We start from the raw sequence: 25,998 nt of genomic DNA on the forward strand, positions 1-25,998 counted from the left end.
CCTCTAGGTTGAAACCTGAGTTGATGATAGTCAAGAGCACTTGAAATGTTCAAACTGTGTGATACTTATCAGAAGAATTAATATTTTTTAAGATGCTTAATTACTTGGTTTATTAAATCAATTAAAAGCATGCAGTGAGAAGCCAGGGGAAAGAGACTGGGGTAGGTTAACACATTTAGTGCAAGCCAGTAGAAGGGCCACACTGTATTATGCACAGGTTATATACAATATTCATATGCCCTCTCACTCTTTGTTGCAAGGCCTTTTTGGTTTTGGGGAGCAGGAACTCTATTTGCCAGCTTAAGTCTTGAAAAGGAGATGGGGTTGCAGTTCTGGGAATCTAAGAAACGAGAGACAAGGAGTGGCCCAGTGGTCCTGAGGAGTGGGAATTCTTGGTTGTTCATGTTTGCCTAGTTGCCTTGAGTTTGCTTCAGTATCTGCTTATCTTCTGGCTGCCACAGCCATCCTTACCCCCTTTTCTTTTTAGTACTTGTCTACCTCACAGGTTCTGCTTCTGCTGCTTCTGGCTTCCTTGTGACTTCAGGTGTCACTGAGCCCTCACTTTATATCATAGCCACACTGCATCTGTGCAGGGTCTGATTTCTGGGCTTGATGATCCTTACATTTCTTATCCACACCCCCGGTGTTGAGCATCTAGCTGATGTTTTCCTTGCTAGGGTAGAGCTTTCTATGCAAGAGCACTGCAGAGGCCAGAAACTGTGTGCCCTCCCTTCCTTACTTGGACTCAGTTGGGTGAGACCAGGTGTGAGGTAGGTCTTGTGGTACACATGTGGCTTTCAAGCTCACCTTGGTATTGGAGTTGGGGGGATGGGCATTGCCCTCTGCAGTGGCTGTGGGCCTAGCAGGTACATTGGAGAGCCCTTGGGGGCAGTGGGACTCAAGTAATAGGATTTGAGCCAGCTGGGATCAGAGGAGAGACGGTCTGGAAAGAAGACACAGATGTGATCCATGAAGAGCGAGCATGTGGGCAACCAGAAGCCTGCTAAGAGTGAGCAAAGAGGAGGTTGGATTATAAGGGCCCTAACGGTCATGTGGAGGAAGTAGATGTTTTTATTAGGTGACAGGTCATCTATAGGCTTTTAAGCTCTGCTGTCAGAATAGACTTGAGACCTACTGGGAGGCTGCTGACACCAGTTGGGAGTGAGATAACGTGGGAGAGGAAATAATGAGCAGGTGGTCCTGGGATTGGAGAAAGAACAAACATGGGCTGACATAATAACAGCAACTGAATATGGCAGCTTCAGTTCCAGGCAGAAAGGAGTGTATTCTAGGGGAATAGTAGCTTCTGTGTCAGAACCGGGAATGCAGTAGCCAACACTCAGCACAGAGATTTTTGTGCTTTCATTCGCAGGGTGGTGGTGGGACAGATCTTTTCACCACTGTCTTGCTGGGTTTGTGAACCATCTCTGTCCGCTTGATTTTTCAGTCATAAACATCTGTTCTTGTCCTGCCCATGCCAAGCTTTTTAGATACCTTTACTCCAGCTGTTCCTTTCAGTGCTAACCGGAAGGACAGTGTTCCTGGGAGCTCTACACATAGTTTGGCCAGGAATCTATTCCATCGCATACTGATGCCTTCTACCCTGGGTTTTGCCTCTGCAACCTGGTCAGACATCTGGGCTTGTTCAGAAAGTGCTAGTGTGAAGCATTTAAATTTGGCTCTGGAATTTGGTGAGAGTGTTTTGGAAAGTTGTGTGATCCATCAGGTGCTTAGACTGACTTGTGGCCTTGCTTTTTTATATTGTTTATTATCAGAATGATAGGAGTTCCATAAAACAACTCAGATACAACTCAATTTTTAAAATTAATGTATTTTTAAAAATTGAGATAAATTGACATAATATATTTTAGGTGTACAACATAATTATTTGATTAGATGTATGTAATGCAAAATGATTACTAAGTCTAGTTACTATCCATCATCATACAGAGTTACAGACTTTTCTTGCGATGACAACTTTTCAGATTTACTCTCTTAGCAACTTTTAAACACATATAACATAGTACTGTTAACTATAGTCACCATGCTGTACATTACATCCCTAGGACTTATTTATCTTATAACCAGAAGTTTGTACCTTTTGACCACCCTTACCCATTTTGCTCACCCACAGCCTCTGACAGCCACCAATCTGTTCTCCGTATCTGTGAGTTTGACTTTCTTGGTTCCACATCTAAATGATATCATTTGGTATTTGTCTTTCTATGTCAGACTTTTTTCACTTAGCATCATGTTTTCAAGGTCCCAGATGTAATTCAATTTACAAAGGCCTGATATGGAGTAGGCTGACTTTGAGCAACATAAGACAGAGGGGGTAATTACTTGCTAACTGCAATAATGCTGATTGTGTATTATAATGAAGGATGTGAACTCATCTCTTAAGTTCTATGAGCCTTTACTTCTTCATCTGTGAAAAGGATACTACTACCTGCTATGTCTACTTTTCAAAGGTTTTGAGACGCTCAAGATGAAATAGGTGTGTGTAGTGTTTTATAAATTTGAAAGCACTCTATGAATTTAAGATATTAACTAATGATTAGTAGCTTCTGGGGCATTTAAGAATGGTTTGATCTACATTTAGTGGAAACTCACCTAGTATGAAAACTTTAGAGATAACATCTCAAGGCTATATCACAGTTCAATATTTTATAGTCTTATTTCATCTCTGAAAGTTCACAGAGGAGAGGAGAGCTGGGTGTTCCTGAGAAGAATTACCTCCTGGAATGGGGTGTGTGTTGGGGTGGAGGAAGGGTGCAGAGATGGTCAGTTGTCTTTTCTAGCGATAGTGAGTAGAATGTTCTCCTAATGATGAATTTCTTGATAGTATGTGCAGAAGCAGGCAACTTGACGGCTTATTAGCAGTAATATTTCTCTCTTTCTTTCCTAGCCCCCTTTTGTCCTAAAGGCTCACGCTCCTTCTATTCACCTCTAGGTTCCCTTGGCAAGTAGCACCTTAGCCTTAGGGTAGATGGGAGGGATAGAACAAAGCTCTAGGCTTCTCCTTGCAGAATCACCAGTTTTGCTTCTTTCCTCACTGCCTTGTACAGTCTTGTTTTCTCCTCAACTACTTTTCTGGTTCTCTGTATCCTTAAATCCTCACATTTGCCTTGCATGCCCCCTAGTGGCAGGTCTGATGCACCCCTCGTTTTGTTACCCTGTTTGTTGTGGTACCATGAGCAGTTGTTCTTTCCACCCAGTTCTATTACCAGGTATTATCCACAAATGCGGAATGAGAGGTTCTGTGATCCTGACTTGCCATTCGAGTAGGACCTGGGCAGGTGGAATTGGAACTTTCAATTCCCAGATTTATACAGTGAGAATGAATGCCTCAGAAAAAGATGATGTGGCTATAGCTGTTGTAGATTTTAAAAAATAGAAAGAAATCTAGATTATTTTGCTATCTACTCAGCTAACCTGAAGGATAAAAATGTGAATATTTGAAGGAAAGAATGATTGTCCTTTTGGGGTGCCTGGGTGGCTCAGTCGGTTGCGTTCAATTCTCAGGTCATGATCTCAGGCTTGTGAGATCGAGTCCTGAGTCAGGCTCTGCACTGGGTGTGGAGCCTGCTTAAGGTTTTCTTGCTCCCTCTCCCTCTGTGCCCCTCCCCTCACTTATACTCTCTCTCTCTCTCAAAAATAAAATGTTTAAAAAGAATGATCATCCTTTTTACTCTTCATGCTCAGTCCTATTAACAACTTTGAGGTATACAAAAAAATTATAAAGCATGATGTCTGCCCTGCAAGAAGTTTATGTTCTAATGATGTTCTAGTTACAAGGTGTTTAAATATATTCTCTTGAGGAAAAAAATAAGTATAATGTATGATAGCTTTTACTGATGTTTAATATTTCTACTTCTGAGCCTTTGCTTTTTTTATTTTGAAAGTCCTTTTCCGTGGAGAGAGAACCGCATGACAACAGCAGTAATTACCCAGATGAACCCTGGAGGATAACAGAAGAACAGCGCGAGTACTATGTCAATCAGTTCCGATCCCTTCAACCTGACCCAAGTTCCTTCATTTCAGGTAACTAAGTCTGATGGATGAAGACATGGGTCCCAGATCATTGTCTCACACAGATAACAGTACATATCTTAAGAAATAGTTCACGCAAAATGAATATGACAACATTCTGTGATTTTGATTTGTTTTCCTCTGAGATTGAAGTTCTTATCAACTATATACCATGCAGAAAAATGCTTGGCAATGACATTTAGAAAATTATGTTTCAGTTTTAAAGGTTTAAAATGGGAATTTGGGGGAACCTGGTCTAGATCTGTGCTTTTTTTAGCTGGAACAGTTCTTGAAATGGTAGACTATGGCAGGAAGATGATCTCTTTAATTGCTTATTCATATTAGAGCAAAGATGTAGTGTAACCTTCTAAAGATTTAGCGTCACAAGTCTCTTTATATTATGTATGCTTTCCAAGTCCAAATTCATGCTTGTTTTCTTTGGCTCAAGTCTTTCTCCTCTGGATTTTCTGAGAGAAATTAAAATATGGGAGGAAAATTGGCCAGCAGTTTTATATCCACATGTCTGTTCTTCGGGTTGTCTTCAAAAATATGTATTCCTATTGAGTTCTCATGTAAAATTCAAACTGAGACAAATTGATTTAATTCCTGTGTGCCTACATTTTCCTGGGCTGAAGACTAAACAGTAAATTGTAGAGTCTGGAAGAAAAATTCATAAAACTTTCTTTTTGTATTTCAATTTTGAAGAATAACAATATGCCCTCAATAATTGTAACCTGACATATTGAATGTGGACTAATTTTCTCTGGAGAAATATGGTGTGTAATTGAAATATACTTGTATAAATTCAGACATCATTTTCTAATTGGTGGTAATAGCTTTATTGAAAGCAGAATATTGTAGATACAACAAATTAATGTTGACAACAGGACTTAAAAAAAAAAGCAGAAACCCAGAATGACCATTTGCTAACCTTACCCACTGCTTAAATGAGTTTCCTTTTTTATTTTGTTTAAAAAGGATTTTATTTATTTGAGAGAGAGCACATGAGAGAGAACATGAGTGTGGGGAGGCAGAGGGAGAGGGAGAAGCAGGCTCCCTGCTCAGCTCCCAGGACCCTGGGATCATGACCAGAGCCAAAGGCAGGCACTTAACTGACTTGAGTCACCCAGGTGCCCCTTAAGTGAGTTTCTTCACAGTATATGCGTATAATTAGACAAATACAAATGGGTAGCTGTTAGGAGTGGCTTTATTTTAACTTTTTTATTTTACAGAATTTCTAGATACAACTACAGTGCCTAGTATAATGAACCCTGTGCACCTATTACACAGCACCTGTGATTTTATTTTTGTTTGTAACCTCTCTCAGCCCAGATGATTTTGAAGCAGTTAATCAGATATTTCATTGGAAAATATTTCAGGTTGTATCTTGATTGATAAGAAAAACCTCTTTTAAAAACATAACCACAATTCATTGGCACACGTGAAAGCAATACAAAACATGTTTCCTTAATATCATCAATTCTTTGTTGTTGAGATTTCCCTGATTGTCTCACAAATGCCTATTAAAAACAGTTCAGTCGGCTTAACGTCAAGAGGGGTTCATATATTTGCAATTAGGTGATATCTCTTTAAAAAACATCTTTTTTTGGAATATTAATATACCATAAAATACACCTCTGTAAAGTATACAGTTCAGTGGTTTTAGTGTATTTACAGAGTATATTTACAATCTGAATTTAGAACACTTTCAGTACCCTTTAAAAAACCACCTATTATTAGCAATTATTCCCTGTTTCTGCTCTTTCTGTCTCCCAGCCCTACATAATGACTAAACCACTTTTTCTCTCTAAAAGTTCACCTATTTTGGGCTTTTCTTACAAGTGAAATCATATAACATGTGGTCTTTTTTGTGTCTGACTTCTTTCACTTAGCATAATATTTTTAAAGTTTATCCAGGTTGTACTGTGCACTAGATGCTCATTGCTTTTTATGGTTGAATAATTTCCATTGTATGGATATGCTATGTTTTATTTATTCATCAATTGATGGGCACTTGATTTGGGTTGTTTCTACTTTTTGGCTATTAAGAATAATGCTGCTATGAACATTTGTGAGCACATTTTTGTATGGATGTATGTTTTTATTTCTCTTAAATATATACCTAGGAGAGGAATTGCTGAATCATATGGTAACTCTGTTCAGTCATTTGAAACAGACTGTTTTTGCACGGTGGCTGCATTATTTTTCATTGCTACCAACAACATATGAGGGTTCCAGTTACTCCACATCCTTGCCAACGCTTATTATCTGTCTTTTGCTTATAGCTGTCCTAGTGATGCCAGATGGGCCAGGGTCCCGAGAGGAAGGCCCTCAGGCCCCTTGCTTTGAGCGTTCTTGGCTTTGTGTGAGAAAGAATTCAAGAGCCAGCCGTTTAAAGAAAGGGACAAAAATTTAGTATGTATAGCAGTGAGAAAGGAGCTACTTCACAGACAAAATAGTGGTCTTCTCCCAGGTGAGGAAGAGGACCCTTCTTAGCCTCTAAGAAAGGGTTTTATAAGTCTTAAAAATTAGCTAACCTTAGGGAGAGGCTTACTCCTTAACTTTGAGTTTATCGTTTACATTGGGTGGTTAGTTTTTCCATTGTTTTAGGATTGTGAAATTACCCACAGGGAGCAATTTTAAGAATGTCTGGCCTTTGTGGCTTTTACTGCCAGAGGGAGTGGGGTCTTGTGGTCTTCCATGAGTCGTCTTGTGACTCTTTCTATTACCTACTGACTTTTAGGTTAAAGGTCAGTCTAAAACCGGAATGGTTTTACTTTGGTCAGCTTGTCTCCTGAGTCTCCCTTCCTACTTCACTAGTGGGTGTGAAGTAGTATCTCTTTGTGGTTATGATTAGCATTTTCCAGATGAAAAATGAAATTCAACATCTTTTCATGTTCTTATTGACCATTTGTATATCTTCTTTGGAGAAATGTCTATTCAGATCTTTTGCTATTTTAAATAAATACTGAATGGTAAGAGTTCCTTATATACAGGCATACCTTGGAGATATTGAAGGTTTGGTTCAGATGACTGCAATAAAGTGGATATTGCAATAAAGCAAGTCAAATGAATTTTTTTATTTCCCAGTATAAGTTATATTTACACTATCCTGTATCTGTTAAGCGTGCAATAGTATTATATCTTAAAATGCTGTACATATTTTAATTAAAAATAATTTATTACTAAAATATACTAATTTTCATGTGAGCTTTCAGTAAGTTGTAATCACTGATCATAGATTACCATAACAAATACAATAAAAATGAAAAAGTTTGAAATATTGCAAGAATTATCAAAATGTGATACAGAGACACAAAGTGAGCAAATGCTTTTGGAAAAATGGTACTAATAAACTTGCTCAACACAGAGATGCCACAAACCTTCAATTTGTAAAAAATGCAATATTTGCCAACTGCAGTAAAGTGAAGTATAATAAAACGAGGTATGCCTGTATTCTAGATACATGTCCCTTAGCACATACTTGATTTGGAAATATTTTTTCCCAATTGGTGGCTTGTTTTTTTATTTTCCTAACGGTGTCTTTGGAGTACATAAGTTTTTAGTTTTGATTGCGCTTTTTGGTGCTATAAGAGATCATTGCCGAATCCAAGGTCATGAAAATTTGTGTCAGTATTTTCCTCTAAGAAGGTATCTATATTACAGTTTTATCTCTTATATTTAGGTCTTTGATCCATTTTGAGTTAATTTTTGTGTACGATATCAGTAGGTGTTCAAATTCTTTCGCATGTGAATATCCAGTTGTCCCAGCACCACTGATCTTGGGGTTGTGAGTTGGAGTCCCACGTTTGGGGTAGAGTTTATTTTAAAAAAAAGGGGGGGCAATTTCATCTATTTCTGTGAACTGTCACAACTCTACCCATTTTTATTTATTTACATTTATTATTTTTTAAATTAATTTTTAAAAAAGATTTTATTTATTCATGAGAGAGAGAGAGACAGAGAGAGAGAGAGGGGGAGAGAGAGAGGGGCAGAGGGAGAAGCAGGCTTTGTGCAGGGAGCCTGACGTGGGACTCGATCCGGAGTCTCCAGGATCACATCCCGGGTTGAAGGCGGCGCTAAACCGCCGGGCCACCGGGGCTGCCCTTTTTTATTTTATTTTTAAAAGATTTTATTTATTTATTTATGAGACACACACACACACACACACACACACATAGAGAGAGGCACAGACACAGGCAGAAGCAGGCTCGATGCAGGGAGCCAGACATGGGATTCGATCCTGGGTCTCCAGGATCACAGCCTGGGCCGAGGGCGGTGCTAAACTGCTGAGCCACCTGGGCTGACCTTCTACCCATTTTTATATGGTGTTACCAGTCTTTATTTTTATTTATTTTATTTTTATTTTATTTTTTTTATTTATTTACGATAGTCATACAGAGAGAGAGAAAGGCAGAGACACAGGCAGAGGGAGAAGCAGGCTCCATGCACCGGGAGCCCGACGTGGGATTCGATCCAGGGTCTCCAGGATTGCACCCTGGGCCAAAGGCAGGCGCCAAACCGCTGCGCCACCCAGGGATCCCACCAGTCTTTATTTTTAAAAGATCTATATCTATTCAATGTGTTAACATTTATCACTAATATATCAATGCTTACGTATAGCTGTTTTTTATTGGGCTGAGAGACTCCTTGTAATAAAAAGTCTGAATCCACATTTTGATGTTTGATTGCTGACAGCTTTTTAATTTTTTTTTTTTTTTTTTTTATTTATGATAGTCACACAGAGAGAGAGAGAGAGGCAGAGACACAGGCAGAGGGAGAAGCAGGCTCCATGCACCGGGAGCCTGACGTGGGATTCGATCCCGGGTCTCCAGGATCGCGCCCTGGGCCAAAGGCAGGCGCCAAACCGCTGCGCCACCCAGGGATCCCCTGACAGCTTTTTAAAGCCTCACCTTTCCCTCATTTGCCACATGTGAAGCTTCCCAGCAGGTCTGAAAAGCTGAAGAGAGCAAGGAAAGGAAACTGGCTTGGGATCTCTAGGTTGGCTGAGATTAGGGCTGGGTTGAGGGTTCCAGCTAGCTCACTGGTTAAATGACTTGTCAGCACCAAAGGAGGGAGGGCTTTCTCATCAGCTTCTTTCTCTGGAAGGCGGCAGCCAGGGCATGACTGAACTTGTTAGTTGTTGGCTTCCGGATGGGCCCTACCTAATCTCCTATGGACACCATGGCAAAACAATCTCTCTACTGTCTGAAGGCCAGTCCGAGTCTCTGGCTTGGGTTTGGGCCTAGTGTGATTTGAAGAAAGGATATCAAGGGGGAAAAGAAGAATGAGTTGAGGGGAGAATGTCTTTATATCTATAAAATAGTTGGTAAATAGGCTTTTAAGACATTTCTGATAAATGTTTGACAAGGTGTCTGCCCCGATGGCCAACAGTCCTATGACAGCAATATTTCCAGGACGCTTTTGGGGAGAAAGCTCATTGGTTAATAGGGCACTTTGCCTTTGATCCTTAATAATCTATCAAAGGAAAATACATCTGCTTTAGGGTCCACTATAATTCCTTGTCTTAAGGCCAGTTAGAATACTTGTGATTGCCAAGGAAAGACTTTTGACTTTATCAGTTTAGAGCTTGAGGCTTTTTTTTAAATTTTTATTTATTTATGATAGTCACACACGAGAGAGAGAGAGAGAGAGAGAGAGAGAGAGAGAGGCAGAGACACAGGCAGAGGGAGAAGCAGGCTCCATGCACTGGGAGCCCGACGTGGGACTCGATCCTGGGTCTCCAGCATCGCTCCCTGGGCCAAAGGCAGGGGCTAAACCGCTGCGCCACCCAGGGATCCCAGAGCTTGAGGCTTTGATTTGACCGTTCTTTGTGTTAGAATTGAGGCCTTTGAAGTTTGAAACTGGCCTGAGAGCTGAAGCCATAAATATTTAAGTCTGAATAAGGATCAGTCTAACATTTTAAGTACAGTTGGGACTTCGAGTATATAACGTGTAAAATGGAATGATTACCTGATTTCGATTGATATTGGTAAATTTGTGGTGAATAAAGAAAGTAGCAAGAGGTTCCTGGATAAATTTCTTAAAGAGCCACCAAGAGATCTTAAATTTCACCAAACTCTTTACAAAGATATCTGTTTTGTCTCTGTGTGATAAGATTAATAGTATTAATTTTCTTGTTTTTGCTCTGTTTTTCTACCATGACTATATTTTACTTTCTCACCCTCTCATTAAAAGTGCTTGACAAGGGGCACCTGGGTGGCTCAGTCGGTTAAGTGTCTGCCTTTGGCTCAGGTCATGATCTTAGGGTCCTGAGAGCCTTGCATTGGGCCCCTTACTTAGCAGGGAGCCTACTTCTCCCTCTCCCTCTGCCTGCTGCTTCCCCTGCTTGTGGTTTCTCTATGTCAAATAAACAAAATCTTTAAAAAAAAAGTGCTTGGCAGATTTTTACTTTAATAATTTTGAAATTTGTCTTTTAGTAAACTTTTGCAGATTTTTGGAAAAATGAAGGAATTAATTTATATGATTCATATATCATAAGTGTTATGTCATTACTTCTTTTGCCCTGTTGTAATTTATATATTCTTGTAAGAACTATTCATATGTTGATTTTAACCATATGATTTATAGTTGCTTTGATGAATAAATGTTATGTTTGTTGTTATATGGTAGGGATTCTGAATGAAAAAATGACAATTCACTTATATATATAAAAGCTGCTGTAGATAAGTAGTTAATGATTTATTTAAACAATGGCTCTCTTGGCAGGTTCTGTAGCCAAGAATTTTTTCACCAAATCAAAGCTTTCCATTCCAGAACTCTCCTACATATGGTAAGTATAATTAATGCCATATAGTATCATATTGTCATTACATACCCATCCCTTAGACTTACATTTTGAAAGTCTTATCTTTTGAAATTAAAAAATATGTATTTATTTTAGAGAGCATGAATGGGGGAAGGGGCAGAGGGAGAGGGAAATATCTCAAGCAGGCTCTCTGCTGAGCACAGATTCCCAGGCAGGGCTCGATCCCACAATCCTGAGATCATGACCTGAGCTAAAATCAAGAGTTGGACACTTAACTGACTGAGTCACTCAGACATGCCTTGAAATTTTTTTTTAACAGACTAAGAGAGTGACTAGAACTTAACATTTTCGTTGCTCTGAAGATTAAATAAGTTATTACATGAAAAGCACAGTGCTCAGTGTCTGGTGCATACTATGCACTGTAACTGTTAGCTGTTATTTAAAAATTAATTTCCCAATTATTATCCTCCTCTAGATCCCTTTCCTGTCTAAACAATTGTGGGGGCATATGAGCATTTCCATCTTGTGAATTTTATTTTCAGATATTTCTACTTGATATAATGCAGGTAACCAGAGAATCTTGAAAAGCTCTTTAAATATTTTATGAGGCCAGGTGAATAGAAGGTCCACAAATGTTTTGGAATTAAGTCAAATTTGACTATTTTAGCTGCCTCTGAGCTTCCTAAATTTGGCTGGTGTTTATGAGCTGGGCCTTAGTTGAAACTTGCAGCTGTGGTGCGTACCACGTCTTGCTATTGTGCCAGCTGCAGCCCAGGCTCCAGAAGGGCTGTACCAGGATGGTCCAGGTGGCTGATATACAGTTATGAGAACACTTGGTGCCTCTGTAAACTCCTGACTGTGTGTGGGCTCTCCTCCCCAAGTCTTGGGTGGGAGACCACGCTGCTGTAAATATATAATTAAAATATTGGAATATTTATTTAAGACTTTTTTCATGAGGATTTACAAAAATTGTGGTAGGATTTAACATTGCTTGTCATGTTTTGTGCATTTTATTGGAAAACTATTCCAGTAACACTTGTGCATGCCAGTGTATCTAGGATTCTGAGCTGGGTTTAGGTTCTTCAGCAATATATTCTAGGATAGTTTTTTTTTTCTACAACAAGCTTTGTATTAGATTTTAAACCTAGGGAAAAAAAGAAACTATTATTTTGAGAAGAATACACTCTGGGCAGAATTCTCAGTCTTAACATTATTGGCACGAGGCTTCCTATCTTTACGTTGAGACATATCCATGAAAGCTGAATGATACTCTCTTCACCCAGCGTTTGAAACAGTTCCCTGACTCCTCACCCTGGGGAGCTAGTTGCTCCTACAGGGCTGGTGCATTTTAAATATTTGATGGGAAGAAATGTGAATGGTGACTGGGTGGCGGGCACTGAGGGGGGCACTTGACGGGATGAGCACTGGGTGTTACTCTGTATGTTGGCAAATTGAACACCAATAAAAAATAAATTTATTATTAAAAAATAAATATTTGATGGGAAGAAATGTGAATGGTCCAAAGGAAAGTTAGGGAGCTTACCTTCTATATTTCTTCTTTGAAATAGTGATACCTTTCTAGCACAATTTTATGTCCTATGTCTTTATTTGTCCCAGCACAAGTATATTGTCTCTATACACCTAAGAGACTGCTTGAGCTTATGGTGTCTTAGTTACTTTGGCAAATAGGTTTCTTTTGTGCTGAGTAAATAGGTCTGTGCCTTTCAGTGGGAAACATTGACTGAAGCAAAGATAGGCCTTTTCAAGACTCTTCCTTTCTTCCTTTCTGTCTTATCTGGTTCCAGCCTTCCCAAGTTGCTAGTTTTATCCGAAAACATAATTCAGCCAGTATTTATTGAACTTACTTGTATTTTCCCAGGAGGGAATTCTCAAGGAAATTTTTGATAGAACATTTATGTGACTTAAAAAGTTCAAGATTCTTCCTTAAAGCTGAAAAATGAAGTACTAATTTCTGAGTTTGGATAACTATTATGCCTGGGACAAGTGTAAAAAGAATGAGACCCGCCCTTCCTCTGACTATTGTGAGCACCATTTCTGGAGCTTTCTATACCACCCATTTACCGAATGACTGTCAACTAACTGGAATTCTGAACCTTATTTTCCTTTTTGTGCTATAGTTTCTTGTCTTGTGTACTCAGTGTTATGAAACAGACCTGCCAGAGAACCTGAAGAATGTAAAGTTTTGTTTACAAAGTGCTACTGGTACTAGCACTGTTGATCAACATTTGTCCTCTTAAGTGCCCCCCTGAGATTTCATAGGCATTTGGAGACTTTGCAGGGCCACCACCAGAGAGCCTGGGAGTTGTATTTGCATATTTTTTTTAAAAAAATATTTATTTATTTGAGGGGTGAGGTGAGAGAGAGAGGCACATGCACAGGAGCAAGGTGGGAGAGGGGAGAGGGAGAGGAAGAGAAAGAATCTTAAGCAGACTCCATGCTAAGCATGGAACCTGACATGGGTCCCTATCTCACGACCTTGAGATCACTACCTGAGCTGAAACCAAGAGTGGGATGCTTAATGGACTGTGCCACTCAGGTGCCCCCGTGTTTGCATATTTGAGGCTGAGTAACTTTTCCAAGCCCCATGTTAGGTGCTTGTGACATGTTATATTTAGGGAACTTAGTGATGCTGACTGCGATGGAGCCCTGACCCTGCCTGAATTCTGTGCTGCGTTTCATCTCATTGTGGCTCGGAAAAACGGCTACCCACTGCCTGAAGGCCTGCCTCCGACTCTGCAGCCAGAGTACCTGCAAGCAGGTAAGGCCTCATCAAAGTCCTAAACCTTTGACATTTTCCATTCAGGCCTTATAAGAACTTTTTGTGCACTGAGGTGGTATCCACGTACTTTGTGGAGTCCTTTGTATTTAAAGTATTTTAACTGATATTAGACTCACATCTTATAATATGAATAATAGGAGTGATGTGGGTAAGTATGAGTCATCTGTTATTTCCATTCTGTTGTTCTCTGGATGGATTTGAAACAGTCACTTACCCTTTCCTAAAAATTGTGGAGTAGGCAAGTACTGAACCTCCTAGCTGATATAGAATGAAGAGGAAGATCTCCTGTGGAGCCAGTGCTGACTTGGTGTCTTTAGTACATCCTAGTGTCCCCAGATGGCCTGGGGCAATGGAATAGAATGGAACTCTTATACCTAATGAGGAAGTTAAAATAATTACATGTCATGAAATGTGCTGTGATCTTAATGTACCCTTGATAAATTTTTACATCCGTATACATCTACGTAACTGTAATCAGATAATGATATAGAACATTCTGGCACACCACAAGGTTGGAATAGAACTCTTTGTCTTTCTCCTTGTAATAAAGCTATTACCCCCAAACCCTTTCAATAAGAAAGAGTCATGGTATCTAACATTTGTATCAGTTCTTTTGGAAGACTGGAAATCTCTTCCCCTTTTCTTTTTTCTTCTTGCCCTTTTCATAGGCAGTGGGCACTGATACGATTTCTATTACTTAGAGAAGTATAACTTCCATTGACAGCTAGTGCTGTCAACCTTCCTAACTTTTTAGGGAAGGTCTCTTAAAAGCATGAGAACTAGTCATGGATGATTATTGGCAAGAAGGAGCAATGTCTAAAGAAACTGAATAGTTGTTAACAGAGTACGAATTTTGTGGTTAGATCCGGAAAGGGCCCTAGTTTATCTTACCTTATCCCCTCATAACAACATTAGATTCAAAGTGGCCAGTGACTTATCTAGGTCAGTCTTGGGGTCTCTGACTCTTAAATAAAAAGTCTATAATTTTCTGTATTTGGTAGTCAGCAGGCCAAAGCTCAACCAAAGGGAAGAGACCAAGTATGTGGCCGGGGCCAGTGGTAGGTAAACATGTTGGGGGAAGAGTGACCCATTCTGAGATCTTCCCCAAATGCCTCCATAGAAAGTATGAAGGGGGTGGGGGGTGTTCAGAGAGTAGAGGCTCCTCCTTATTTCAGAGCTTAGACTTTGCTAATAGCAGCTGCTTTCTGACTGCAGCAGGATGTAACTTCAGCCTGCTATACCCTTCCTTCCAGGCTGGGGGACCCTCATAGGTCCCCAGGCACCAGTTTGCAGTTGGGCAGCATGACAAAGTGCTCTATTTCCACTTTCATCTCTATCTCTCCATTTTTAAAAAAGATTTTATTTATTTATTCATGAGAGACACAGAGAGAGAGGCAAAGACACAGGCAGAGGGAGAAGCAGGCTCCATGCAGGGAGCCCAATGTGGGACTCGATCCCAGGACTCCAGGATCACTCCCTGGGCCGAAGGCAGGCGCTAAACCTCTGAGCCACCCAGGCATCCCCTCTCCATCTTTTTTTCTCTTTTTTCCTGTTTCTCCTGGATTGAGGCAAAGAAGTGCTAACATTCTTGGGGCTTTCTTGACAAGGGCAGAGCTTTCATAACTAAGCCAGTATCAGATCATCCAGGAGCCCATTCTCCTGGAAGCAGGGCCACATGGGGGCTTTGTCTCTCTCTAATGGGGATGAACAGCTGACCAGAGGACCAAGGTCTGGTCCAGGGCTATTTAGTTATATTTAATATTATCACTGTTTGCTTTTGTGAGCCCTGGGGCGAGTCCTGGGTCAGCTTATCTCCCATGCCCACACTTAGTTTTCTGTTTTTCAGTCTTGATTAATGGTGTTACATTGTTCTGATGCCCTATGGCCATGGAACCTATGCTGGATGTCATGACACCTTGTTTGAGAAGTCACTTTGTAGGTATCCAGGTATTTCATGGATTGTTTGAAAAGCCACTGGTAAAATTTTTAAAAATCTGAAAGCCTTGTGTAAGAAGTGTGTAAACAGGGATCCCTGGGTGGCGCAGCGGTTTAGCGCCTGCCTTTGGCCCAGGGCGTGATCCTGGAGACGCAGGATCGAATCCCACGTCGGGCTCCCGGTGCATGGAGCCTGCTTCTCCCTCTGCCTGTGTCTCTGCCTCTCTCTCTCATTCTGTGTGACTATCATAAATAAATAAAAATTTAAAAAAAGAAGTGTGTAAACAGAAGACAAGTAGCCTCTTTTGATTCCTTTACTGCTACAAATGGCTGCTTTTGCCTTGATAATGCAGTAAGGGCAAGTCTGTAAAACAGAGTGCCAGTTAAGAGGCATCTTTCTTTCCTTTGGAAGAAGTCCCTTGTTTGTTCCTGATCTTTTGTGGAGGCTGTTAGCATGTATTTATACCAAAACAACTGAAGAATCCATCATATACCCTTTATTTATTTTTTAAATATTTTATTTATTTATTCATGAGAGACACAGAGAGAGAGAGAGAGAGGCAGAGACACAGGCAGAGGGAGAAGCAGGCTCCATGCAGTGAGCCTGACGTGGGACTCAATCCTGGGTCTCCAGGATCATGCCCTGGGCTGAAGGCAGCACTAAACCGCTGAGCCACCTGGGCTGCCCTCATATACCCTTTAATTAAACAGAAACTGTACATCATTTCCAGAGCTTGTGGGATTAATCTTAAATAATAATTATATAGTTCTAATGAAAAATGAGAAATCTCATAAAACCCCATCAAACTCAGTGATGGCATATTTTAGGCAAACCCTGGAGGTTGAACAGTTAACTTTTTTTTTTTTTACTTTATTTATGACAGGCACACAGTGAGAGAGAGAGAGGCAGAGACACAGGCAGAGGGAGAAGCAGGCTCCATGCACCGGGAGCCCGATGTGGGATTCGATCCCGGGTCTCCAGGATCGCGCCCCGGGCCAAAGGCAGGCACCAAACCGCTGCACCACCCAGGGATCCCAACAGTTAACTTTTTAATGCTTTATCACACATGTTTATTTTTTAAAAGAAATTTTTATTTATTTATTCACGAGAGACACACAGAGAAGCAGAGACACAGGCAGAGGGAGAAGCAGGCTCCATGCAGGGAGCCTGACGTGGGACTCGATCCCGGGTCTCTAGGATCATGCCCTGGACTGAAAGTGGCGTTAAACCACTGAGCCACCGGGCTGCCCATGCATGTTTATTTTTGTATATAGCTCAAGAAAATGGCTAGAATTAGAAACGACAAATACCCACCATTTGCTTCGACGTGGATGGAACTGGAGGGTATTATGCTGAGTGAAATAAGTCAATCGGAGAAGGACAAACATTATATGGTCTCATTCATTTGGGGAATATAAAAAATAGTGAAAGGGAATAAAGGGGAAAGGAGAAAAAAATGAGTGGAAATATCAGAAAGGGAGACAGAACATGAAAGACTCCTAACTCTGGGAAACGAACTAGGGGTGGGGGAAAGGGAGGTGGGGGCGGGGGGTGGGGGTGACTGGGTGACGGGCACTGAGGTGGGCACTTGACGGGATGAGCACTGGGTGTTATTCTATATGTTGGCAAATTGAACACCAATAAAAAATAAATTTATAAAAAAAAAAGAAAATGGCCAGAACTGTCTAGGTTTTCTCTGTGACTTTTAGACTTTGCAAAATATGAGTGATTCTGTTCATTTTGGGGGTTCATTTTTATGGTATCCCACTTGATTTTCTTAAAAGCTTAGCTTCTTGTTGCAACTTTTTTTCTGATTTACATTCAGTGTTTAAAAAAAATCTAATCCAGTTTTCAATGAGATTGGTGAAGAGTATAAATTCAGTTGATATTATTATGCATTTGCAATTATACAAGCTTGTTTTCAATAAAATAACAAAACAGATGGTTGTATCTGATTTTCCCCCTAACAGTGAAAATAAGAGGATATAGTTGGGAGGAAAAGTTGGATTATTTGGTAGCTTAATCATGGGCCTCTGATATTTTCTTGCCTAGGTGACTGAGTAGATTCTGGTATAGATTTTTACTGTAGAATTTGTTAAAAATAATTTGTGAGCACTGTGTTATTCTCTGTGGTCAGAATGCTGTATAGAAGAGCATTCCTACCATCATGGAACTTGCTGGCAGTTAGAGGATGGATGTTAAATAAACTCATGTACTTTTTTTTTTTTTTTTACTTATGATAGTCACAGAGAGAGAGAGAGAGAGAGAGAGAGGCAGAGACACAGGCGGAGGGAGAAGCAGGCTCCATGCACCGGGAGCCTGACGTGGGATTCGATCCCGGGTCTCCAGGATCACGCCCTGGGCCAAAGGCAGGCGCCAAACCGCTGCGCCACCCAGGGATCCCAACTCTTGTACTTGTAATTGGAGGTGGTGATAGGTGCCGTGGAGGAGAAGCACAACTGCAGCAAGTGTGTGCATGACCTTGGGGAAGGCCTTCTTAAGTATTTGAGCTGAAATATGAAGGATAAGCTAAGGGCTATGTAGGTGAAGAAGGAGGAAGAGTAGGCTCTGGGCAGAGAGGGCAGCAGGTATGCTGCAGAGGCCCTAGGAGGGGACTTGGAGTATGGGAGGCATGGAAAGTGCAGGCCACAGTGGCTAGAGTATTAGAGACTAGAGCTGGAGGGGCTGGGGATGAAGCTGAAGAGGAAGGTAGGGAACAAATCATGGGCCATGCCATTGATTAGTTTTAAGCAGGGAAGTGCCACAGTCAGATTTGCTGTTGGAAATAATTATGCTGGTTGCTGATTGGAGAGCAGGTTTTGAGGAGCAAGGGTGCAAACTGGAAGACCAGGTAATGGCAGCAGTCCAGTCAGAACCACAGGAGGCTGGCTCTAGAGAGAGGACAGTGGAGTTGGAGAGATGGGGCCAGTCGAGAGAGAGATTTAGGAGTTAATGACAGCACTTGTCAATTTGGAAAGTGTTAGCTTTCTGTGTAGCAAGGCTCTCTGTTGATCAGGCTTAAGTCATGTAATCCTAGTCAAATCACTGGTAAACTAAAAACAAATCTTATCTTGGTTCAACCTGCTTATGTGGTTGGATTGTGGAATGGTATTTGGAAAGGTGTTTTGCTGAGTTTTTACCAAGGAAATGAGACTACCTGGTATAGTTGGAAAAATCGCCAGGGCTCGCGGTTGCCCTTCCCAGTATCAGGGAATTGAGAACGCGGGAAGCAGGCCACCAGAGAAAGTGCTTGTATTCAACTGCATGTGGTAGCTGCTAGTCAGAGACCAGTACTGTGCTGCACGGAGAAGTTGGCATTTCAAATTCTGGTGGGAGTGGGATGGTGAGAAACGGTTAAAAATAATGCCAATCCATTTTTAACATTTGATTAAAAAAACTGTTTAAATATGGCATTGAAGTTTTGATTTCTTAATAGCTGGTCTTGACAAATTTGTAGCTTTTAGTTGTCTGCCGTGATCTGCTTTTTCGTCCTTGGGGTGTTGACCAATTTTCTGGTTGTTGAGACATTTCTTAATTACTTTGAGGTAAAATAGTGAAACAGAACCTGCTTCTCAGAAATGGTGTGTTGAATATTAGTTTACCAAGTAGCATAATCCACTCAGCTACCCAGCTAACATAACAGCCTCTGTCACTGTTGTTAGAAGACACCCATAATGTGATTCCCTTGTTGTAAATCAGCAAGAACTTGTGCTCTTATTTTTGTTATTTCTGCTAACCAAAAGAAAAGAGTATTTTATAAAGTCTTCTTGGGTACCTTTCATGATAATATCTTGTCTGTTTCCAACAACAATAGCTGAAATGAAGTATTTCCTTAGGTTAATGCTTATAGCGTTAAAACTATCACCAGTTACTGCCACTTAAAAATTATGCTAGTAGCATAATAGTAGTTCATGATAGTGAAGGTTATTACTACTGTGTTACAACTTAAATGCTGATGGTTCAAGTCCCTGGTCTTTCATTTACCAGCTGTAGGACCTTGTGTAAGTTGCTTAACTTCCCTGCTCCTCAGTTTCATCACATGTAAAATGAGGATGATAAAATAAGTTGTATATGTAAAGAACTCAAGACATTACCTCCACGTGATTACTGTCATCAGCTATCAGTGCTAGCTGATTTTGTTGTTATTATTTCATAAGCACAGAAAAGCTGATAGAAAACCATGCCTGCTGTGAATATGGTATATATTCTTATGTATTCTTTTTTTTCTCAGCCTTTCCTAAGCCCAAGCGGGAGTGCACGCTATTTGATTCTTATTCAGAGTCAATGCCTGCGAACCAGCAGCCCCGTGATTTGAATAGAATGGAGGTAAAAGATTTTCATATATTAATGAATCATAAATGTGTGTGGAATTAAAATCCGTTAGCCTGTGTTCTTTACAGGCTGGAAAATCCACTTTCATAACATTTTCTTTTCATGTTGAGTACTTATGTTGAGGCTCAGCCTTTCAAATCTAGACACCAGATATAGCTATAGTTACTTTTTTTTCCCTTTTCTTCCTAGAACTAGATTTAGTGAAATAAGCATAGTAGTGTCTTGACCTTCTAGGGGTGAAATGTAAGTATAGACAAAAGAAGCCAGAAAAAATGCTAGCCAAGTTGTTTATTTTAACCAAGCTTTAATTTTAGAGTAAAAATAGTAAAGTATTTTTAGTAGCTGAGTAGGAACAAAGTCTAATGGACCAGAACAGTTTTAAGAGGAAGTTTGAGAACTATGTAAGAGGATCCCAAATCACATTCAAAGCTGCCTTCTCCCTTAGGGCTTTTAGTGTTTGGACCAAATGAAGACTAATTTGGATTATCCCCCAGAGAAATCTGTAGAATTCCTTCAGTGTTGAGCCACTGATGTAAGGGCCTAGCCACGTGCTTAGTGGTCCATAGGTATGCGTCAATAAATAGGAGTCATTATGGTTATTGTTTTTTTTTAATTTATTCATGACAGACACACACATACACACACAGCGGGGGGTGTGCAGAGACACAGGCAGAGGGAGAAGCAGGCCCCATGCAGGGAACCCGACGCGGGACTCGAGGTCTCCAGGATCACAACCCGGGCCAAAGGTGGTGCTAAACCACTGGGCCACTGGGGCTGCCCATAATGGTTATTATTAATATCATTACAATCTTCATCATCATCATCACTATTATGATTGCTGTTGCTGTGATTACAACTTATGATATTTGCTATTCCCATCCTAAAAAAAAGTCTGGAAATGTGTAATAAATGGAGGTTTATTCATAGGCTGTTGTTACAGTCCTCTGACCCTGCTGAAAACTGTTGCAAGATGATGGAAGTCAGAGGCAGGATACAGGGCCATTTCTTTAATTTCTTGCAAATGTATGTGATTATTTTTTTTCCACAGTACTCTCAAGCATACAGTCTGTGTTGCAATGACCTCTGTTCTTCTGTGATGGAATCAGCCTGCTTCTGCAGTGCTCCCTCTGATCACACCTCTTTTCACCTCTGTGCTACTCTTTCTTTGAGTCATAGCTTCTGTTATTTTCCTCAATAGATTTCTACTCATGGGAAATAAGTATACAGTAACATCAGGAGGAGTGATAGATGTGCATTTGAGGAGTTTTAGGTGTTTAATTTTTTTGAAATATGAGTATGATGGAGAAGCAGATAAAATAATCAGCCACTTTTCATAGTCCTCTTTATACTCTGGGGTTGCTGGCAGTGTCTGGAGACTTATGCAGTTGCCCTGTTTTTGTTTGTTTCTTTGTTTGCTATGGGTCCCCCTACTTGTATAATGTTATGAGGTTGTTAGGTGATTAAAAAAATGTCATAAATTCCTATTCTTTCTAGATAAATGTTACATTTCAACTTGCCACGGTATCAGGTGGTCTTTGCCCTTCCAACAGAAACAAATAATGCTGTGTTTTACAGACATTAGTTACTGGCTTGTGCTGCTTTCTCCCATGTAGTCATCTATCATCTGTCTAAAAGAAAAGGAGCGGGATCCCTGGGTGGCGCAGCGGTTTGGTGCCTGCCTTTGGCCCAGGGCGCGATCCTGGAGACCCAGGATCGAATCCCACGTCGGGCTCCCGGTGCATGGAGCCTGCTTCTCCCTCTGCCTGTGTCTCTGCCTCTCTCTCTCTCTGTGACTATCATAAATAAATAAAAATAAAAAAAAATAAAAGAAAAGGAGCAAATATATAGTTGTAAATGGAGATACTTTTAAAAACGCACGCACACTCTGATGTCCTTGATGACATTATGAATATTCACCTTTATGGACGTGATGTGCAGCTAGTTTTATGTTATATACTTTTGTATACTTTAAATTGGCTCTTTGGGGGGTGGTGGTGGGTGGTGGTTTAAAGTCTTTGCTTTTGCCCTGTCCAAACAAGAAAGCAAAACAATAACAACTCCTCATTCCCAACAAAATTGTTATATTCTAGGGTGGGTACTTTTACATAATCATGTAATAATATACAGAATTCAAGGACAAAGTAATGAGGCTAATTGATGCTTTGGCCATTCAAGAAGTATAGGTCAAATTTTAGTAGCTGATGATTAAATATTTCATTTTTTTCTATTTTATTCATTGTTCTTTCTACCAATCTTTTAATCTCTCATGAATGCTTGCATAGGATTTAAGTAGATCTTGGTACTAGTCCTGTGAGGGATGATTCCATATAGGTGTTTGTGCTCTGAATGAAGCTGATTTAGGTCATGAGAACTTTTTTTCAGCAGTACAGATCAGATCTCTAGACAGTAGAGCAGTAACCGTGTATTTGTTTCCTTCAAGAATTAAAGATTATAATTTCAGGTAAAGTCCTCTTTAGCAGTGCTTCTTACATTACTGGATGTCTTTCTTTTGTAAATTAGCTTTGCTAAAATGTAATTCACATATTATACTCCTCTAAAGTTTATAATCCAGTGGTTTTTAGTATATTAAGAGAGCTGTGCAACCATCAATATAGTCTTAATTTATTTTATTATTTATTTATTTAGTCATTCATTCATTCATTCATTCATTCATGAGAGACAGAGAGAGAGAGAGAGAGAGAGAGAGAGAGAGAGAGGCAGAGACACAGGCAGAGGGAGAAGCAGGCTCCATGCAGGGTCTCCAGGATCAGGTCCTGGGCTGAAGGCGGTGCTAAACTGCTGAGCCACCTGGGCTGCCCAATATAGTCTTATTTTAGAACTTTTTTCATCACCCCAGAAAAGGGAAAGCCTGTGCTCATTAGCAGTCACTGACTGTACCCTCTCCCCTCCAACCTCTGGTGATCAGTAATCTATTTTCTGTTTCTGAATTTGCCTATTGTGAACATTAAATATAGAACCACACAATATATGGTGGGTTTTTTTTTTTTTTTGGTGATAGCCTTCTTTCATTAAGTTCATTGTTATAGCATATGTCAGTGCTTCTTTCCTTTTTATTGCCGAGTAGGGTTCTGTTGTGTGGATCTGCCACATTTTGTTTGTATGTTCTTTAGTGGATGGACATTAGGCTTGTTCCCACTTTGGGGTTGTGAGGGAAAAATGCTGCTATGAACATTCATGTATCAAGTTTTGTGTGGATTTAATGTTTAAGTTCTTTTGGCTGTTTACCTAGGAGTGGAATTGTGCATCATATTGTAATTTGTGTGTAACTTTTTGAGGTACTACCAAACTGTTTTTCCAAGCACCTGAAGCATCTTACATTTCTCTACCAGCAATGTAGGAGGGGTCCAATCATTCCACATCCTTGTTAACACGTGTTATTGTCTGTGTTTTTTATTTCAGCCATCCTAGTGGGAGTTAAGTGGTTGGTATCTTATTGTGGTTTTGATTTAAATTTCCTAGTGACTACTGATGTTGAGCACCTTTTCTTGTGATTATTTGCTATTTGTGTATCTTCTTTGGTGAAATGTCTATTCAAATCATTTGTCCATTTATACATTGGGTTATTATTGAGTTATAAGTGTTGTTTACCTATTCTGAATATAAGTCCCTTATTAGATACATAATTTGTAAGTATTTTTTTTCTTTGGTTTTTCTTTTTCCTTTCTTGATAGTGTCCTCTGGAACACGAATGTTTTCTTACTTTAATGAGGTCCAGTTTGTCTATTTCTTTCTTTTGTTTCTTGTCCTTTTGTTGTCATATCTGAGAAACCATTGCCTAACAGAAGATCATGAAGATTTACTCCTATGTGGTCTTCTAAGAATTGTATAGTTTTAGGTCTTACATTTAGGTCTGTGATCCAGTTTGAGTGAATTATTCTGTATGCCGTGAAGAAGAGGTCCACCTTCATTCTTTTTTTTATTTCAAAGATTTATCTATTTACTTTAGAGAGAGAAGAGAGAAAAAGAGAGAGAACAGGGGAGGAGGGTCAGAGGGAGAAGGAGAATCTTAAGCAGATTCTGCACTGAGCATGGAGCCCAATGTAGAGCTCAATCTCACAACCTTGAGATCATAAGCCAAAACCAAGAGTTGGGCGCTTAACAGACTGTGCCACCCAGGTGCCCCAACCTTCATTCTTTTGTATATGGATATCCAGTTATCTCAGAATCATTTATTGAAAAGACAATTTTCCCCCATTGAATTGTTTTACACCCTTGTTGAAAATCAGTTGACTGTAAATTTAAGGGTTTATTTATAGATTCTCAATTGTATTCCATTGATCTAGATGTCTGTCATAATGCTAGTACCACCCTGTCTTAATGAATATAACTTTGTGGTAAATTTTGAAAGGAAGTTTGAGTCCTTCAACTTTGGTCTTTTGTTTTTTTTCTTTTTAAAGAATCTTTTCATTATTCTGGCTTCCTTGCATTTCTTTATGAATTTTAGGACAAGCTGTTCAAATTCTGCAAAAAAGCAAAGAAGGATTGCACTGAATCTGTAGATGAATTTGGGGAGTACTCCATCTTAACAATATTGAATCTTCTTACCCATGAGCATGGGATGCCTTTCCATCTATTTTGGTTTAAAAATTTCTTTCAAAGGTGTTTTTTTTTGGGGGGGGGAATGACTTTTTAATCTATATTTTATACTCCTAAATAATTTTCTTCTATTAGGGATCTAGTTTATAATTGACTGGGAGAAGCAAATGAAAGAAAGGCACTGTTAAGATACATTCTGTGTTCTATTGGAGATAGTAGACTTTGGGAAATTATATCTGGAAGCTTCATGGTAATGCCAAGAATGACCTGCTTGAGGATTGTTAAATCCTAGATCAGGTTACCACCAAGCAGTACTGAACTCCATTCTTCAAAACAGTTGAAAAACAGAAGTATTGCTTATCTCAGTAGGATTGTTCAGATTCTGAGAGGCAAACCAGTTAAACCTTCTGTAGCACCAAATAGCTCCAGGATTTAACCCACTTCCTTTAAGGTTTATTTAATTTTCTGAGTATGTTTAAAATTTAAAAAATGTCAAAGGGCATATAGTGACAGGTCCTCCTCCCATCCTTTTCCCCATCTACCCAGTCTCCCTTTAATGTTTATGTATCTTTCTAGAATTTGTTTATATATATAGTAATTATTAATACATATTATTCTTTTATCAAAGGTCTTAGAATGCATATTAATTGAAACTTTAAAAAAAGATTTTATTTATTTATTCATGAGAAACAGAGAGAGAGGCAGAGATACAGGCAGAGGGAGAAGCAGGCTCCATGTAGGGAGTCTGACATGGGACTCGAGTCCCACGTCGCCAGGATCACACCCCAGGTGGAAGGCGGCGCTAAACTGCTGAGCCACTCGGGCTGCCCTAATTGAAACTTTAAAAGAAATTTATAATAAGCAGATTTTAAACAGATCAATACGTGATTAATTTGGGTATTCTTTCTTATTAGTATTAGTGAAGACTTTCCCCTGATTGAGTTAGGAGAAAATTTTGTTCTGTTCATTTTTCTTATTCCTTGACAAGGAGGCTGTTTGAATCAGGGTTGAACACTCTCTGCATAACACATTTTGGCAAATACATACATTAGGGGCCACTTGTCAGAACCTCTCTCTGCTTGTGAAAAAGTACATAAAGTGCAGGTTTGTTTTTGACAGAATGGGCAAATGTCACACAATTCTCCAGCTGAATCCCACACTGGATTCATATTTAATGTGCAGTCTTATACATATATCTAAATCTGAATTGTCATTTTTTTCTCTGCATGTGTAAATTTTCTTTTTTTTAATTTAAAAATTTTTAAAGTAATCTCTATACCCAATGTGAGACTCAAATTCAGGATCCTGAGATCAAGAGTCACATACTCTATCGAGTGAGCTAGCCAGGTGCCCAACATGTACATTTTCTTTTTTTTTTAGATTTTATGTATTTATTCATGAGAGACACAAACACACACACACACACAGAGAGAGAGAGAGAGAGAGAGAGAGAGAGAGAGAGAGAGAGAGAGATCGGCAGAAACACAGGCAGAGGGAGAAGCAGGCTCCATGCAGGGAGCCCGACGTGGGACCTGATCCCAGGTCTCCAGGATCACGCCCTGGGCTGAAGGC

At 39.9% G+C, this 25,998-nt stretch overlaps 1 protein-coding gene across 3 annotated transcripts in view; it reads left to right on the forward strand.

The window, feature by feature from the left end:
• Positions 1–25,998, forward strand: part of REPS2 (RALBP1 associated Eps domain containing 2) — a 225,532-nt gene that overhangs the window by 107,216 nt on the left and 92,318 nt on the right. For all 3 annotated transcript variants that reach the window (XM_055339073.1, XM_055339075.1, XM_055339076.1), the window contains exons 6-9: positions 3,906–4,044; positions 10,762–10,825; positions 13,438–13,580; positions 19,769–19,863. In XM_055339073.1, coding sequence (XP_055195048.1) covers positions 3,906–4,044; positions 10,762–10,825; positions 13,438–13,580; positions 19,769–19,863 — 441 coding nt within the window. The remainder of the gene's footprint in view (positions 1–3,905; positions 4,045–10,761; positions 10,826–13,437; positions 13,581–19,768; positions 19,864–25,998) is intronic.

The sequence above is a fragment of the Nyctereutes procyonoides genome, unplaced genomic scaffold (genome assembly GCF_905146905.1).
Source record: "Nyctereutes procyonoides isolate TBG_1078 unplaced genomic scaffold, NYPRO_anot_genome, whole genome shotgun sequence".
NCBI lineage: Eukaryota > Metazoa > Chordata > Mammalia > Carnivora > Canidae > Nyctereutes > Nyctereutes procyonoides.